General features: G+C 37.1%; 1 protein-coding gene across 1 annotated transcript in view; it reads left to right on the top strand.

Moving 5' to 3' along the window:
* Window positions 1-3,255: 3,255 nt before the first annotated feature.
* LOC139732406 (LON peptidase N-terminal domain and RING finger protein 1-like) overlaps window positions 3,256-15,870 on the top strand; it is a 28,798-nt gene continuing 16,183 nt past the window's right edge. Inside the window, exon 1 of the mRNA XM_071643270.1 lies at window positions 3,256-4,027. Coding sequence (XP_071499371.1) covers window positions 3,421-4,027 — 607 coding nt within the window. The 5' untranslated portion in view covers window positions 3,256-3,420. The remainder of the gene's footprint in view (window positions 4,028-15,870) is intronic.

Genomic DNA, 15,870 nt, shown 5'->3' with positions numbered 1-15,870 from the left:
ACCAGCAAGTAACGTTTGAATACACAGAATAGGCCCTAGGCCTAAACGTTAGGCCCTAGTAGGCTACTAACACATGTTAATCAATCGAGAGAAAAAAACTAACAGTTAGACCTATCCAAGAATACGTCACTTACCTACTTTTTATGAATCCCGGGATGAGCAGAGGATTTGCACTCAGATGTTAAAAGAGTTGCTTGTAGCTATTTCATTAATGTTGGTTGTACCAGTTTTCGCTTTTGTCCTTGAGGTGTCTACTCTGTAACATGTTAGACCTAACGTTAGTGTTATCCCCGAGATGAGAATTCTGTAGAAGCTGCATGCATGCCTATAAAGGTCATGCCAATGGTCATGACATTCACGTGATTGCTTTATGCGCTGCGTATGCGGAGCGCGCGCGTAGGGTGTATAAGCGCGCAAATTAAATGTAATACAAGTTTGTTTCCGGTCTGTTTACAACGTTTAGGAAGTGGGGAAAAAAAGTCGACAAATTCGGGGGGGGGGGGGGGGGGGTGGGGGAGGATTTCATCTCGCGTTTTAGTGTAGATTGTCTTCCTCGCAAAAAATATCTGACCGTTCCTTATCCTTGCATCCGAACGCGAATGGCTGCGAGCAAATCTTTTAGAAAAAAAAAATATTTGAGAAAACGCTTGATGAATCAATGCTCCCCAGATCTTTTTTGCTATGTCATTGTTATTATAGATATATAGGGCCCTATATAAGATTTATTATCGTTATTGTTATTATTATCATTATTACTATTATCATCATTTATTATTGTTAATATCATTATTACTGTTATTATTATTTATTATCATTGATATCATTATTCCTATTGATATTATTTATTATTATTATTATTATTATTATTATTATTATTATTATCATCATTATCATTACAATTATTATTATTATCATCATCATTATCACTGTCATCTTTAGAGCTCTATAGACCTTTACCGTCTTATCCTGGCGAAAAATCCCGCCCCCCACTCAGGGGGTCTAAATTTACCATGCCTGTTCCACAATCTGATACACCCTTTAGGGATAGAAATCGGTCAGGATTGTGACCCCCTATCACCGGCTTCAGGAAGGGAAGCCATCAAAAGTGCCCCCTGTCACAAGTTTTTGGAAAGGAAGATAGCAAAATTACCCCGTAAATGAAGGAAGAGAATGTTTGAAGAGATCGACTTTCTCTTGCTGAATACAGACCTGTATACCGGGGATCTTAAGTGCGAAAAGAAGGCGCAGCCCGGCATGCTTGCTTTGCAGCAAAGCATGCACAGCAAGCACAGTCAGGATATAGGGCAAACACCAAAGAAGTAGCACTACCCAAAATGAATGAATTTTTGATGGGGTTGAAACTAACCCTGTTCAGTTGGACCCTATTTCATTGTAGTTGGAGAAAGATTTGAAAACTTTCCATAATTAAGAATATTTCGAGGTAATATCCAACCCCCCTTTTCAACGATTTTTTCGGGATATTCTTTTTTTTTTTTCGAATTGAGCCTCTAACATGTAATCCCCTTTTCCCGAAAAATCAATAACGCGCGGAGGTGCAGAATAACCACCTGATAGTACAATGGTTTGAGAAATAAAACAAATTACACTTATAAAAATCTACAGTTTGCAGCAACGTTTATCAATTTCATTGTGCTTTTTGGAATAGGTTTCAGTGTTCACATTTGCCTTTTTATTGGTTCCACATTGAAAGCAAAGGAATTCTCCAAATTCTCTCCACATATGTATTGTTCACCCAATCTCTCGCATGATTTTGTCGCGTAAACTTGATATAACTGTGCGTCATAACGTGACTACATATAGGCCTATACGTGTATGATATTATGTATTTAATTCGTCAATCTCCTTTGATATACACTGTATAATGAATCATCTATTGTTATAGCTGGTGAATAGACGAATAAAAGTGGTAAGCCCTAAGAAAAAAATTCGGAATAAACAAACGAGCAAAAATTGATCAATTTATGGGAAAAGATTTCAGGGATGTCTCTTTATTTTCTGTTTCCAATGTGCATTACCCCCCCCCCCCCCGATACAAGTTCATCTTCTAGAACACTTTAATGACAGATAACTTTGCTCCAAAATTGCTTCAAACAAGCAATATATTAAAATGAATGCCAAAATGAAGAATTATGGGTGAGCGCGTGTATAAACGCTGAACAGAAATCTATGTACATACTCTAGTGTACCAGTAACATATGAAGGTCAAGAGTGCTCATTGAAACTTTGTTTTTTTCAATTGAATGGTTTGATTTTGCTGAGAAAAGATAATAACAGCCGTAAAAGTCTATTGAACATTGTCTTTTATACCATTTCTTGACGTAGGGTTGGTGAACGTGTGTGAACATGGACAGACCAACTTGCTGCATTTTGATCTGTCCATGCCTTAACTAGTTCACCAGTAAGTCTAGAATATGGTCTAGATTGTATTGGGGGTACTGCACATAGGAAACAAAAAATAAAGAGACATCCCTGAAAAGTACCCTGACTTATTGTGGAATATGCCCACATTGTATACATAAGTTGCATTGCACTCTACTGGTGCATGGTGGACTCATCTCGACTTGACAAACCGATTGATATCGCGATTGCTGAAATCGAAGGAGGCATGATGCAGGTGACGTAAGTGTCATCGACGGTCTTTGCGTAAACCATACTATGTAACATGTTATGTGTGCCATACCATCGATAGCACAGCAACAGCGCAGGCGGCCGGCTGAGGCGAGGCTATTCGGTCACTGTGCTGAAGCTTGAGATACAGCAGTCGAACTACTTCTTCGGTGGTGCCCTGTTTTCATGCTTTTCAACCTGTGACTGTTAAAAATCGGACTGAAACCGTTGGATTACCGTGTCAGTTTTCGTTCTAGTGCTATATAGTGTCTCCAAGTGGGTCGAAATCAGTACATTTATCAGGCCAAGGGAGCTCTATCACTTGGACGGTCTTGGTTGGTCTCCGTTGTGTAATCATCGCTGCGCTGCGTATAGCTACAGGACTCGGTGTGCGTAGTCCCATTCGTAGAGAACAGCGTGGAGTCGTTTGAATATCTACTGTCTTGCCGTGATCAGACCACCAAATACAAGCCTTGCGATAAGTAGTGGTGATTGTACTCCTCAATTGAATCGAATAAACGAATTATGAATTTGTTCTCCTTTAGCCGCGAGTGAATTGGATACTCGTAAGATATTTTTTTGTGTTTCAAACGCTCACTTTTTTTTTGCGGTAGGTTGGTGTGGGTTCGTCTGCGCCGGTTGTCGCTGGTTGCGGTCCGGTGCCGGTCGCGTTGCGTTGCATTGCTATTTGTGCGGGTTTGTGATAAACCTGAATCTCTGTGTGTAGGATTTCCTCTTTAATTCTTGTCGCGAAATGGAAAGGCATCATGTTAGTGATTGAGGCTGGGAGTCATGGAGCTGGTGGACTTGGCCAAGGAGGCTTTCAAGTGTTCAAACTTTGAGCTTGCCAGTGACCTGTTTGACAGGGTGTTAGAGAAACGGGGACAAAACATTGAAATTTTACTGATGAAAGGGGATTCCCTAGCCAACATGGGCAGGCTAAATGAAGCCATCAGTGCCTACTCTCATGCATTTCGCATGGGTGATATCAGCAGCGACAATCTTCACGGATTTGTCAATGCACTAGTGAAAAATCTCCAAAGACCCGGATCATTGACGGGAGGAAAGAGGACACAAAAGCAAGACCTCGGAAAGTTTTCCTGTTCCATGTGTTGGGGACTTTTATCAAAGCCAACAACACTGTCATGTGGACATACATTTTGTAAAAGCTGTCTGGACCATCAATCAAAACGTTCTTGCAATATCTGCTGTTTTCCATATGGTGCTAATACTGGAAGGTGTAAAAAATTGAATTTAAATGTAGTAGTTAGTGATGTTATACTTAAGTACTTTCCAAATGAAGTTCGAGCTCAGGAAATCAAAGCAGAAGGGAATGAACTCTTCAAGCTAGGGAGGCATGCAGAGGCACTGGAGAAATACACACTGGCAATAAGGACAGGTAAAGTATAAACTCACTTGGTATTTCTCTTCATATTTAGTCTGTCTACTATTTCATCACTTGGTCATTAACACTGTAAATTTTGTTGTTTGGAAATGCAAAGGTACTGTACACTATGTCTTCATCATAAATATTCATTCGTGAAGATGTCACATTCAGTTTCAATTTAAAGGTATGGCCACTCTGCATCTGTTACATTGATAGTCATCCACACATTACATGCAGGTTTACTAGTATTATAAACTTTTTATTTTGATCTGATCTTATTACATCAGTGAGAAACCCTTCAAGATACCTGTGTACAGCTGTACATTGTAGATCATGGAAGAATCTAGCTTGAAAATACATGATTTTTGTCAATTTGTAGATCTATATCGTTAATATACTAAGAGAAACACAAGGTGAGAAGAAATGTCAACATGTTTTGATAGACATGAGGATGATAGTGCAATCTGTAATAGTCGTGAAATCATGAATTGGTTAATATCACTGTTAGGTTCCTAAAACAACTCAATATTTTGCAATGTTGATGGAAAAGTGAATTAAATCATTTTTGTTTGGAGTTGAAAAAGCGACCAAAACTGCAACAACAAAGTCTGTCAGGGTTCGAAATTGGCGATGGTCCGCTGGCCATTGGCCACCCAAAATCATTTCGGACTAGCTAAAAATCATAAAATTCTGAAGTAACTGGTCCGTCTAAGTAGTCCGCCTGGCTAGTTTAAAAAAAAATTAAGTGCGACCCCTGTCTGTCCAAGGAACAAATACATACAAGGTACCGGTACATGTACATGTACATGTACGTGTGTGTTATTAATACATTGTGCTTTTGCATTTTTTTTTCTTTCTGGAGGGGTAGAAAGATAGATTTGATAATACATCTTACAGTACAACTGTATGTGCTGTGCATGTGTACCTCAATATACATTGTAAATTACATTTCATATGTGCATGAGGTCTACTATATAATGTACAATGCACATTTAACTTTGTACAGATGGACATATGAGGTTAATTTGGGAAGCTTGACAACAAATTTCAGATCTGCCAAATCTCCCTTATTCTGCTTGAGACAATTGGTATTTGATAGAGTAATCCCTCTTGCAGCTCCAAGAAGCTATATTGGGATAAACTACGTTGCACACATGTGTGTCGCAGGTAGTGTGCATTCTGGTAATATTCACCATTTCTTCTTTTTTTAAAAAACTTGCTTTGTGTGAAAGTTAGTGGAATGTTAAAGTTGCATAGAAAATGTGGTAATATACAGTAAATGTGCATTGGATACTGTATCTACATGTACCTATGTACTTACACATGAAGCATAGATAAATGATTTAAAGATAATATAAAGTTTTGGTACCTCAAAAGTTTCCCTGAGATTCCTTGTCTTAGTTTGTGTTTCAGGTTAAAGTACCTTTCATATAACTAACACTGTGAGACTTACTCGCCCCAAAGTGCTCTCATGTCTTAGTAATCATGCAATAATGGTTTCGTACAATACAATGTACGTGTATATTGATTGTCGCGGTACCGCGTCGAGTCAAACTAACTGCTCGTTCAAATTTTTCAGAGCCCGCTCTGCTCTGGTACGAAACCATTCGTTGCATGATTACTAAGACATGAGAGTACTTTGGGGCGAGTAAGTCTCACAGTGTTAGTTATATGAAAGGTACTTAAACCTGAAACACAAACTAAGACAAGGAAACTCAGGGGAACTTTTGAGGTACCAAAACTTTATACATTGTATTATCTTAAATTGGTAATCCAGAGAAATTTTGCTTGAATAAAGAGACAACCATAAAACACATCAACTGAAATTCAATATATCTAGTGTTTAGTGTTTTTTTGTGTAATTTTTTTTTATAGCAGCACTGGAAACAAAGCAAAGTTTCTTAGAGAAACTGTCTTAAAAAAAGTGTATTGAAAAATGTATGTGATTTCACCAAATTCACAGATCCTGTAAAACTCGGGCACTTCATGTAGAAGTACAAATGTATTTTATCACATTAAACATCCTGCACTAAAGTACTGGTTTACAGATATTTTAGAATTGTAAACCACCTTTCAGATATATACATTGTACATGTAACCACAACAGTGCAAATGGAATGCTAAACTTTCAGTTAGCCATAACAGTGCTAATCAAATGCTAAAATCCTCTTTTGATGTATATCCACAAAGATCAGATGATGTACTACACTGTATTTTTTAAATAAACTAAGTATACCTGTATGTAGTTCCCTTTTTCATTGTTTTGTTACTGGTTATACACACACACATTACAGTAGATAATTGATATGTTGTAATATACAGTGTACACCTGTAGACATCCTTATAAAAGATTGTCTGTGACAATTTAATATGTGCTGGACATTGATGATTTGATGTGTTAGAACTTTCTACGCTAAACTATCACATGTCACATGATGCCATGTTTCATGGCTGCTGTGTACAATATCATGCTGACTTACTACAACCTGTCATGTGACACTGGTGGACAAATTCCTGCTTCTCATTTTTTTTTCTCTTATCATTTTTTTTTATTTTTTAGATTTCCCTTAACAACTTCCCAGACGTAATCCTGATGATTTCATATGAAGTTTTTAAAGTTTGCATTAGGATTTTTTTTTTTTAATGCAGTATTCTAATGAGTGAAGATGAGAATAACAAGCAAGTTAGTTTCCCAATTTTAACACTAGATTATGAATGGACCAACTGGTAAAAACAGGCCCTGAAACCATAAATAAACAAGAAGAGTTGAAATGGACATTATCAAGAAAAGGATTTAAAAAAAAAGAATTGTTGGTAAATGGTAGTTACATGTGCCCTGCATGACAGTTTGACTCTGACAAACATTCAGACTGCCTCTGACAAACATTCAGACTGCCTCTGCCAAAACTGGGTCAAAGAATGCACATGGTACAGTGTGTGAGTTCCGGGTACAGTGGTTTTGTAATCACTTCAGATTGCGGGTCCCACAAGGTGTGCGCAGTTGCGTAAGAGTGCTCATTGGCAGTGCTCCGGTTATTCAGCTTATCATGGGTGAACGCACATGTACAATTGTTGTACTGTCGTACTGTCATTTTGTGTGCAGCTTCTAAATATGGCATAGATCATAGATCCTTAATTGTAGCATTGCATGGATTTGCTATTTTTGCAGTCTTAGTGACAGTTCTCTGAAAGGTTTAATACTCATTATACTCATTGTTTTTACAAGATTTCTTGGCATGTTAATCCCATGACGCGAGTTTTCTCTGTACAATGTTTGGACTGCTGTTGGGTGACTAGACACAGGAATTTGACTTACAAAGCTTTAATCAGGAGTGCAGCAATTTTCTTTCATTTCAACGGTTTTCCCAAAGGATGTTCCTTTTTGAAATCATGCCTGGAGCTTTCCTCACACCCTTCTTCACTAACACCAATCTTCCTCTTGTGCTGTCCTTACATTTGCATGTGCTAGTATTCAGAGATTTTGTTGCTTTTTTACAACTTGGTAGTGAAACTTTGAAAGTAAGATTTCAGCTAATTTCTCTGACAGATCAAAGTCACTAAACTTTTTGTTGACGTGGATATGATTGTATGTGTATTTGTGTGAGCGTGTATTTTTGATTTGTTTTGTATTTTTAGTTTGCTAGGGCCTGGAATTTGTACCAGTGTCAACTGGGACTACGCGTGGTAGTCAGGCTTGAGTGAGCTCCTTTGTTTGCATGTACATTTTGCGTACGCTGGTGCTGCACGTGCTGATGCATGCTTCAACCATGCAATCAGACTGGGTAGTCTTATTTCACAGACCCATTAGACCACTTGGTATTTTGTCATTGACCACAATGAAATTGAATCAATCAGTAAGTTTGTTGCAATGCTAAGGTGTCAATCAAGAATACACGTGGAAAATTTTGCCTCAGAATGATGATCACAGGGTCTGAAACAATTCCTCCTTGTGTTCATGCAAACATTGTTTGTCCTGTAGAAACATGTTTTCTGGTTTTATTACCGGTAGAGCCTATCGTGTGTTTTTTTTTAAGAAAAAGTTAATAGGATAGTAAGTTTGGAAAAAAAAGTTTGTTAAAAAGTTTGTTAAAAAGTTTTAAAAAGTTTGAAATATTCCTGTGTTGTTCATGTTCCTGTGTCTACCAAGTACCTTTTTTTTTTGTACCCACTAGATAAAAAAATATGTGTTCACTGACACTGACAAATTTGACTCTGCAAAACTATTTCCCAGCAACTTGTTTAAAATGGTGAATGAAAAGGTTAGTCATGATCTTTTGACATGACATTGTATGATGTGTGTACAACTGTACATTTAGTGATGTACAGTGAAACCAAAATTTGCCAAGGAAATGATGGGATATATTCAAAATTGTTAAGTATGCGTAGTCCAAGGAGATGAGATACACTGTGTATTATGCCATGGCAAATGTAGGCAACAACGAAGAAACAAAAAAATACTTTTTTTACAAGAAAGGGGAGAAGGATGATGTCAATAACTATAGACCCATATCTCTATTATCTTCTATTTCTAAGATTCTTGAAAGAATAGTTTATATCAGGACAGTACGTTTTCTTAAAACCTGCGACATATTCTCAAACTTTCAATTTGGATTCAGGGAAAATCACAGCACAACACACGCACTACTTGCCCTCATCGACAAAGTCACACACGCACTCGACACACTTTCACACACAATAGGTATCTTCTTGGACTTCTCCAAGGCCTTTGACACGATTAACCACGGAATCCTTCTCGCCAAACTGTCTCATTATGGAATACGTGGAAAGGCCTTGGAGTGGTTCACGAGTTACCTATCAGAAAGATCCCAATTTGTACATGTCAACGGCTTTGACTCTCAAAGTAAAACAATTGCATCTGGTGTTCCACAAGGGAGTTTATTAGGCCCATTGTTATTTATTATCTATATTAATGATTTTCATAGATCCTCGGAGAAACTATCATTCATATTATTCGCGGATGACTCTAACCTTTTTTTTTCTCACTCTGACCCAAACATTTTAATAAGAACAGTCAATGAAGAACTGAAAAAGGTTATACAATGGATATATGCAAATAAATTGTCATTAAATATTAAAAAAACAAAAGTTATGCTTTTTAGTAATTCTTTAAATAGCCTCCCAGGCAATATAACATTTGATACTACTCCTTTAGAAGAAGTTTCTTTCTTTAAATTTCTTGGTGTTTGTGTCGATAACAAGCTTTCATGGAGGAATCATATTGATAACATATGTAAAATTATATCACGTAACATTGGTGTAATGAATAGATTAAAATATTATCTTCCTTCATTTGCATTATTAACTCTTTATTCTAGTTTGATACTACCTTATTTAAACTACGGGATTCTTGCTTGGGGTAATACATGTCAGATGTTACTTGACAAACTTCTTTTACTGCAAAAGAAAGCGCTTAGAATTGTTTTTAATTTACATACCCGAGAACATACAGATGCTTTGTTTTCTGACCATAAAATATTAAAAGTAAATGATTTGTATGTGTTTCAACTTGGCCAGTTTATGTTTAATTACAACAGTAACTTTTTACCTAAAATATTCCATGATTCATTTCATCGAAATAGTCATGTTCATAACTATCCCACGCGACGATCCGACGAATTTCATCTTCCATTAATGAGAACCGCACATGCCCAAAATACATTTCTTTATACCGGACCCAGACTTTGGAATAATTTAGATAATAGTTTAAAAGATTCCCCCAAATTTGTTACATTTAAATACAAACTCAGAAAATATTTACTTTCTACTTATAATCTTAGATAATTTAAATTGTTTTGATTTATGCTTGAGCCTTCACTTGTCCTGATGTCGCAGCACTTGGCGTGTTCTGTGTGCAGACTTCTCTTCTTTCTTCTCTCCTCTTCCTTTCCTGTCTCTTGTTCTTCGTAGACTTGTATTGTTACCGTCTTCTCTCCTCTCGGTACTGTCTCGCGTCTTACAGTGTATACGTGTGGGTAATTGAATGTGTGTACGAACGTGTTGTCCTTGTCATATTTTCCCGGTACACGTGGTTCAGTGAGCAGTGTCCGGGCACTAGCATTGGTATTCTATATTTTTTCCCAACCGGTGTATCTCAAAATAATTACATGTATATTGTTATAGAATAGTATATAATTTACTCATTATTTGTCTAGCGATCCACGTCCGACAAGCTATGCTTTTTAGTGGATCACTATTTTCCATAATCGAATTTATTTTCCGCTCGCCCACGAAGTATTTATACAGTGTTTTCCTAAATATTGTACATGTTATATGTTGTTCTATAATATGTCTCGTATATATATTACATGAATCTTATGCAAACGTTTGAACAATATTTCATCACATGTATACTTTGTACTATGTTTTTTGATTTTCGATGATTGGAAATAAACTATGATTGAATTGAAAATTGAATTGAATTGAATCGTATTTTCAATTAGAGTTGGCAAGCAAAGAGTACTTCATGTACAAGTATATAGGATACTGACATTTGTTGTTCTGTTGTTATTTTTTCTTTTTTTTTAATTGCCCAAATGCCTTTTGAACATTATTATTATTATTATTATTATTGCTGTTGTTGTTGTTGTTGTTCTGTTATAGTGCATGATACCTTTGGCGTGGTCTCATTACACGTTAGAGGAAAATGATGATAATGATAATGATAATTTTATTATTGTTGTTATTATTATTATTATTATTATTATTATTATTATTATTTTTCGTATATAGTGCATAATACCTTTGGCATGGTCTCAATACACATTAGAGGAAAATAAAAGAAAGACAGGAAAAAATATTTACAGAAGACATTAGAGAGCTTATATACATTGTTGGTCATTCATCTAACAATCATTTACGGTAAATTTTACTTTTTAATCAGGTACAATTTAGTTTTCAAGGATGTTTTGAACTTTTCGACAGGGCTTGCATTAATGTCATTTGGGATTGTGGTTGTGCATGTGAACAAGGGGAGGCAGTAATGGTCAATTTGGTTGTACAGTGTATGCTAAACTGGTCCTCTTGGCACATTACTACTGTCTGAAAAACTGAGGTGAAAATATTGAGGAGACATGAAAATGAGCCAGGATGTTAAATTTGATGCTGCAGTCCCTAACCCCCATCTCCCCCCCCCCCCTTTTTTTTTTGGGGGGGGGGGGGGGTACCATTTTGTAGTAATAAAGGGAGTACTTGAACAGTAGGTCAGAAGTTAAATATGTACATGTTTTACACTATCACGATAATTCTTAATGGATACACTGTATATAGGCATAGCAGTATAGTGCTTTTTTTTTTCCTTCTTGCAATTCACAATCTGCTCGATGCAATCTGTGAAATTTACCTATTGCCTGATGAATAAGTTTTAAACTTTTACTACTGACAACAAAGGCCATCTTTACAAGTACATTTGCTTGGAAGTGGAGACCTACAGGTATTCATGTGAACGTTTGTATGTTTTGATCTGTATTTTGATGTGTATCTGTAGGCGTAGAAATTGAATGTGACTAATTTTACCCCTCACTTTTGACATATTTCTTTTGTGGCTGGTTGTATGGTCTTCCCTGAGCAGCCTCAAAATACCCCCTTTCTTTCTTACACCCACTCTCTCTCTCTCTCTCTCTCAAGTGTAATGATCCATAGCACACAAGGCATTGTAAAGCATACCAGTGATTCCATGCAATAGGGACTGTGACCAAGACTACAGCCACCCTCACAGTTCGTGCTTACACAATACTGTCAGGCTGTGTGATGTAAGCAAGGAGTATACACGCTGCTTACCCATCAGGTACCCCTACTACATAATGCAAGGTGTAGTGCGTTGGCTGTCCTTCTGGTGTATTGTTGTGCAATGGTATTGATTGACTTGCATTACGCCTATATCAAAAGGCACTCCTGATTATTGCACCAGAGTACAATCAGTAGGCCTATAGATTCAGTGCTAAAATTAAGGAGGAAAGAGCTACACTTATATGAACATTTCACAGAAATGAGGATGAAAATTTGGGGGAAATGTGTTGCGGTTAAATATGCATTACCGGGTAAATGTTATGTATGAGACTGAGCTATCTACTGTGTATGATCACTTTGTTGTGATAGTGTTGTTTATTAAGTGACCCTTGTGCGAGACTGATTGTCACTTAACTTTGTATGTATTGTATGTCACATACACGTACATACAGAGTATACGACTATTGTGTGAAATGACCATTTCCCTCGTGGTGTTGGTCAAATATTTTCATGGCCACGTTTGGTGTCCTTTTTGTGGGGTAAACCCATGCCAAGATAACACCAAAAAGTACTGACTCTATTTGCCATATACAGGTACTGTACTGGACAAGCGTATTTCAAGAATTGGGATATGAAAGACGCTGTCACAAGTGGTTGAATCCTCACATAGTAACTGTGCTGATGGTATACAGAATTATGTAATGAATGAGTGCATGTATGTGTTCACCCATTTGGATGAGGAAAGTATATGTGCAATTTCATCCATTTGGGAAAAGTAGCCTTGCATTTTTTTTTTCATGGAAAACAATATTTTTGTGATTTGTCTCTCTGTGACTTGCAGTTGACAGCTGTGAAATCTACAAAAACAGAACGCCTCAAAATGAGCATAAAATGCCAGTGTCACAGGGCCTAACAAAGAAAAACACAGTTTATGCTGTGCTGAGAGGATTGTGTAGGCCTATATATTTGCTGATTGGATGGACATTTTGCCAAATAGTCTCATCATCAGTGCTTTTTTTCACTTATACAAATTATACAGACTGTAGCCTTGACGTATTCCATTATTGCATGCTGTAAAGCAAGATATTTTCATGGCGTAAATTTTTGTGAATTGGAGCCAACGGCCCTTTTCATGGCATTTAATTTTCGCAAACTGTCACTTGGCATTCAACACATATGGTTTAGACAAGCATTTTCGCGTCAGATTTTATTTTTTCGAATCTTGGCTCTCCCAGTATTCATGGAGTTAAAATGCACGTGCATGTGTACGAACATTCCTCGTTTTACAGTACTGCATAGCATACATGTATCTCAGCTTGTTACATTATATGAATCACATTGTTCCTCAGGATTATATATCCCCCTACAGCAGTTAGCCTAATTGTACACCCTCATCCCATGTAACGTGTCCTTATGATTTAACCCCCCCCCCCCTTTGTCTTTTGCCCACTGTTTGACTTCAATACTGAAACACAGTACATTGTAGCAGTCATCTGACCTTCAACACTGCTGATTATATGTATGCCCTTTGGAACAGTACATAACAACATAGATAGTCGCTTGAGCGTGAACCTGTGAACCAGATACTGTAACCCCATGCTTACACAAGGGGGTAAAAATGGTTACAAAATACATCCTTTTTAAAATAGTCTGGGATAATTATGGAAGGCAGATTTGCCGTTAGTCTAGTTGATTTACATTGTATGCAACTGCAAGCTCAAAATATCAGTACATGTATCTAGCTAAGCCACGATCCTGCAGGCTTTTAATGAAGTGGAAACTACAGTATTGTAGTTATTCAACATCTATCAAGCATATGATGACATACATGTAACTGAACTTGCACTTTCTAGACTACCCCACTATCGTATTCAGGGGCACTGTTGGCTCTGTTGCCATCAGTTACAATTGTATAGTAGCTGCTGCTGATGATGGTGATGACAATGTTTGACCTACAAAGTGTACTTGTTATGTACCGTAGATTGGGATTAAAAAAAAAAAAAGTTTAGGGATATCAATTTGTCAATAAATTACTGATCTGTCATCTGGGCAATATGATTTGATGAACAAAGATTTTGACTGAGCAACCAGGAAACATCTTTAGGCTGCATTGTAGACTAAGTTTATGCTACACAATGTAACACTAACAGAGAAACTACCAAGCACAGAACATTCATGAGGTGTTAAAATACAAAATGTGTAGTGTGTGAATTCTGTGGGTGCATTCATGCTTGTGACAGATAACATGAATTCATCAGTGAAGTATTCAAACCCATTATCTGTATACTAAATGCCATATATCGTACATGTATACAGTATCATGAATTAGGACTTATTATTGTCTGGTATGTGCAGTTTGTACACCTTCGGTAGTTACTCCAGGGGCGGAACCAGGAATTTCGTAAGTGGGAGGTGGCTATACAAAATTAAAGGGGGGCGCACGCGCCCCCATTTTTTCTTTCTATTTCTTTTGTTTTAACAAAAAACAGAGGGGGCACGTGCCTGTTGCACCCCCCTCTGGATCCGCCATTGTATTCAGCAAAGTTAGAAGCTTCCCCTTATTTGAGACAGTAATTGTACCCTGTTCAGGACATTATGTTGTGGAAAACACTGTTTTAGCATTTTGTTATTTTGGTGATTTTTTTTTTTACAAATTTCAGTTGACTCAGAAAAAAATGAAACCATGGTGAATTACTTATATTTGTACATGTACATGTTTCTACAAGTACTGTTTATCATTCTATGCCATACAGATCATACAGACATTGCAGGCAGGATGCACTGTATTTATCCAACTAATAGCAGGAGATTCACATGTAGCATTCTCTTAAAGAGTGAAGTGTTCCCCTGTGAGCCATTAAGTATTGATGACAGTTCCTCAGAAGAGTGTGCTTAAAAATGCAAGGGTTCAGAGCTGTAGGCATTTGTCTCATAACACTGGTCAGTTAGTCTTGTAAGCAGAAGAAGAAAGGCTCCATCTCCATCTCTTACATCACCACATTTTCTAGCTACAGTAGACACAAAGCCTGTTTGATTCAAAGACAGAATCCAAATGTCTTGACCAATATACAGTCTGTTCTACATGTACACCTGTACATGTACTGTGCAAGTGCATACAATGTACAATATATGCTGAAGCAAGTTCACATGGAAAGTCACATGAATAATATGAGTGAATGATGTTATTTCATAAAGTAAAGCTGTTCTTAGAGTTATGAACGACTGGTGATCAGTTCTTGTGCTGAATTATTGAAATTCTGATAAGTATAGCACATCAGAACTGATCACCAGTCATTTGTAACTTAAAGAACAGCTTTATGACCCCCCCCCCCCCCCCCCCCAGTTGCATAAACATGTACAGTGCATGTATGTGTACAGCCTGGTTGTTATCTTGCATTATCAGTTCTTGAGTACAGGGACCCAGTACAACATACTGCTGTTGTCATTATGTAAAAAAAGAATACTCCTGTGTATTCTTACAAAAGTATTATTGTCATTATAATATACAGTACAATGTACCTTTGATCCCGCTTTGCTCAGCATATAAGCATCAAGTCAAATGTCTTTCCCATGATAATATTGTTAATTATGTTAAATTTTGCTCTTTTATGCATGTGAATTGCCTCAATTTTCACTGCTTCTATGGTCTAAAGAAGCGTAATTGTATTGACACTGCAGTTGAAAGACTTGTGGGGGACTCTTTCCTGTGTTGCTTCTTGGAAGATATCAAAGTTAATTACCATCATATTGAAGCCGTAAAATTCATATTTGTTGTCCTAAAATATTGTGCAAATGAGGCAAGTGATGTCTCATTTTTATGATCAGTAACTGTATGATTGTAAGCACACCAAATTCTGTTTGATTCTTAAAAGGACACATTTACAGTACATACGAAATGTACAGTACAATACATGTATGTGTACAATTGTACACACTGTATGTGTGTGGGTACAGGTGTGTGGACAATGCCAGTACAGCTCCGCACTGCACTCAATGTGATGTAACATTGTGAACGGACTTGTGTAACAACAATCTGAAGGCTGGTAAAACACAAAGGTGTCTATCTCTAATCGAGAAGTGAATGAGGGTTTTTCCCTGGACAGGTCTAC

Source organism: Diadema antillarum, unplaced genomic scaffold (genome assembly GCF_040938485.1).
Source record: "Diadema antillarum isolate AM-2024a unplaced genomic scaffold, OU_Dant_1.0 seq00000420_RagTag, whole genome shotgun sequence".
NCBI lineage: Eukaryota > Metazoa > Echinodermata > Echinoidea > Diadematoida > Diadematidae > Diadema > Diadema antillarum.
The sequence above is the reverse complement of the archived record's forward strand: the minus strand, read 5'-3'. Positions and strand labels throughout refer to the sequence as shown.